Below are 2,258 nucleotides of genomic sequence, written 5' to 3' on the forward strand. Positions count from 1 at the left end.
TAAGCTTATTATAAAGGCAATAAAAGATGATATGAAGTTAACAACCAATAAGGTTATGACATTGAGGGCTAGAAGATATGCAAGAGTACTGATAAAAGGATATGATGAGCACCAGTTTGGATTGCTGAGGTCTTTTGCTGCTGAAATATTGAGAAACAATCCCAGGTCTATATACATTGTTGTCATTCATGATTTAAAGTTTCAAGGAGTTATTTTATGTTTAGAAGCTTGTAAGAGAGGATTTTTTGGAGGTTACAGGCAACTTTTGGAGTTGGATGGATGTTTCTTAAAAGGGACGTTCGGAGGGTAAATGCTTGTGGAGGTGGCATTAGATGCCAATGACTTTATTTACCCAGTAGCATATGCTATAGTTGAGAGGGAGAATGCTACTATCTGGAGGTGGTTTATTCAACATTTGGGCGAAGATTTGAAGATGATGAATGGTAATGAATGGACATTTATGATGGATAGGCAAAAGGGTTTACAAAATGTTATAGATGATTTGTATCCCGAAGCTGTTCACCAATTTTATGTTAGACACATGTACAACAATTTCTTTAGAACTGATTTTAAGGGTTTAATTCTTACGGAATACTTATGGAAGGCTGCAAAGTTGACAATAGTGCCCGAATGGATGTTTTGGATGGGTGAGATGGAGAAAGAAAGTACTGCAGCGCATAATTGGTTAAAGAAAAGGCACCCAAGTGAATGGAGTAGGGCTTATTTTCAGACAAAGGTTAAGAGTGACATTTTTTTAAATAATCTATGCGAAGTCTTCAATAATGTTGTATTAAAAGAAAGGAAAAAATTTATATTGACAATGTTGATTGATTTGCATATAAGTTCCATGAAAATGATACAAGCAATAAGGGACAAGATGAGAAGAGTAGTATGGCCTTTGAGTCCTAAAGCTCAAAAGAAACTTATGTCAAACATTGAGATGGTAGAGCTATATGAGGTGGATTGATCTGGAGGGGCCCAGTCATATGTGAAATGTTCTAGTGGGGAATATGCTGTTGATCTAATGAACAAAACATGTACATGTAGGATATGAGATTTGACTGGGGTTCCTTGTGCTCATGCAGTTGCTGCCATTATAGACTGAAGGGATGAGCCGTGGAAGTATATGCATGAGTGTTATAGAGTAAGTACATATATGAACTGTTATGAGAATATTATAAACCCTATCAATGGGATAAAATTATGGCCTCAAGTAGATGCCCCTCCAATCAAGCCACCAGAATGGTTTGTGCTTAAAAAGGGAAGAAAACAGAAGAAGAGAAGAAGACAGGTAGAAGAAGATGTCATAACCCGTTCGGGGTCCAAAGTAAAGTTGAACAAGAAGGGTACCATGATGATTACTTGTAGTTTATTTGGAGGGATAGGCCACAACAAGAGGTATCATCAAAAGGCCAATGCAACACATGAGGTATGTTTACAGATGTGCTATAATTTTTAGCATACTATCTGATCTAATGTGCATTAGTTTATATTCTCGTGATAGCATTTGTCTTGTGGGGTTGTAGATCATACACATGAAGGAAGCTTAAGGGATGTGAGGAGTGAAAGATTAAGGGTAATTACAACTATTGCAATATCATGCTTTAAATGAATCTGGCCAAATAAAATTTTCACTACATATATGATGTTATGACACTATTACAGGTAAAACTCATGTATTGGAGGCAATCGGGGATGCCTCCATCTGAAATGCAACCACCAGAACAATCATCTAATTCCCTTTTCATGCCAACACCTGGAATTGGTTTAACTAGTGCTGCGTAATTTACCAACTATGGTCCTCTACTATAATGAGCCAGCTAGTTCAACAATAGAGAAATCTCCGCTTAAAGCCATAGTGGAAGACTTTCAAGAGAGAGAGAACCAAGAAAAACAAAGGAAGAGGGCAACCATAGCAAAAAATAGAATGATTGTTCGAGGGTCGGTTCCATTTGTGCCTCCAAGAAAAAATTCAGCAACTCAATAGTATTTTCTTTTTGTTTAATCATGATTTGAATTGCTATTTTTGCATATTAGTTGAATGAAAATATGCTTCTCGGTTTCTTGTTGGAATGCTTCTTTGAATTGCTATTTCAGAGATGAAATTTTAGTGTATAATTGCCACAATTATTTGTTGAATAGGTAAAATAAAAATAAGAAAGCAAGGAACAATTTCATCTTTTGGCATTATAATGAAATTGTGCAGACATGTTAATTTTTCTGCCAATCCAATGTTGAGGCTTCATTTGATATAGTAG

At 36.0% G+C, this 2,258-nt stretch overlaps 1 protein-coding gene across 2 annotated transcripts; it reads left to right on the forward strand.

The window, feature by feature from the left end:
- The first annotated feature begins 305 nt into the window (after positions 1-305).
- Positions 306-1,992, forward strand: LOC111375018. Of its 2 annotated transcripts, none has more exons than XM_022997809.1 (2): positions 306-1,429; positions 1,527-1,992. In XM_022997809.1, exons 1-2 carry the CDS (start codon positions 1,127-1,129, stop codon positions 1,548-1,550), a joined length of 327 nt encoding a protein of 108 aa, XP_022853577.1. In that variant the 5' UTR covers positions 306-1,126; the 3' UTR covers positions 1,551-1,992. Both variants share the same exon structure in this region; 1 of them encodes a protein (XP_022853577.1).
- Positions 1,993-2,258: the final 266 nt, after the last annotated feature.

This window comes from Olea europaea, unplaced genomic scaffold (assembly GCF_002742605.1).
Source record: "Olea europaea var. sylvestris unplaced genomic scaffold, O_europaea_v1 scaffold1328, whole genome shotgun sequence".
NCBI classification, from domain to species: domain Eukaryota; kingdom Viridiplantae; phylum Streptophyta; class Magnoliopsida; order Lamiales; family Oleaceae; genus Olea; species Olea europaea.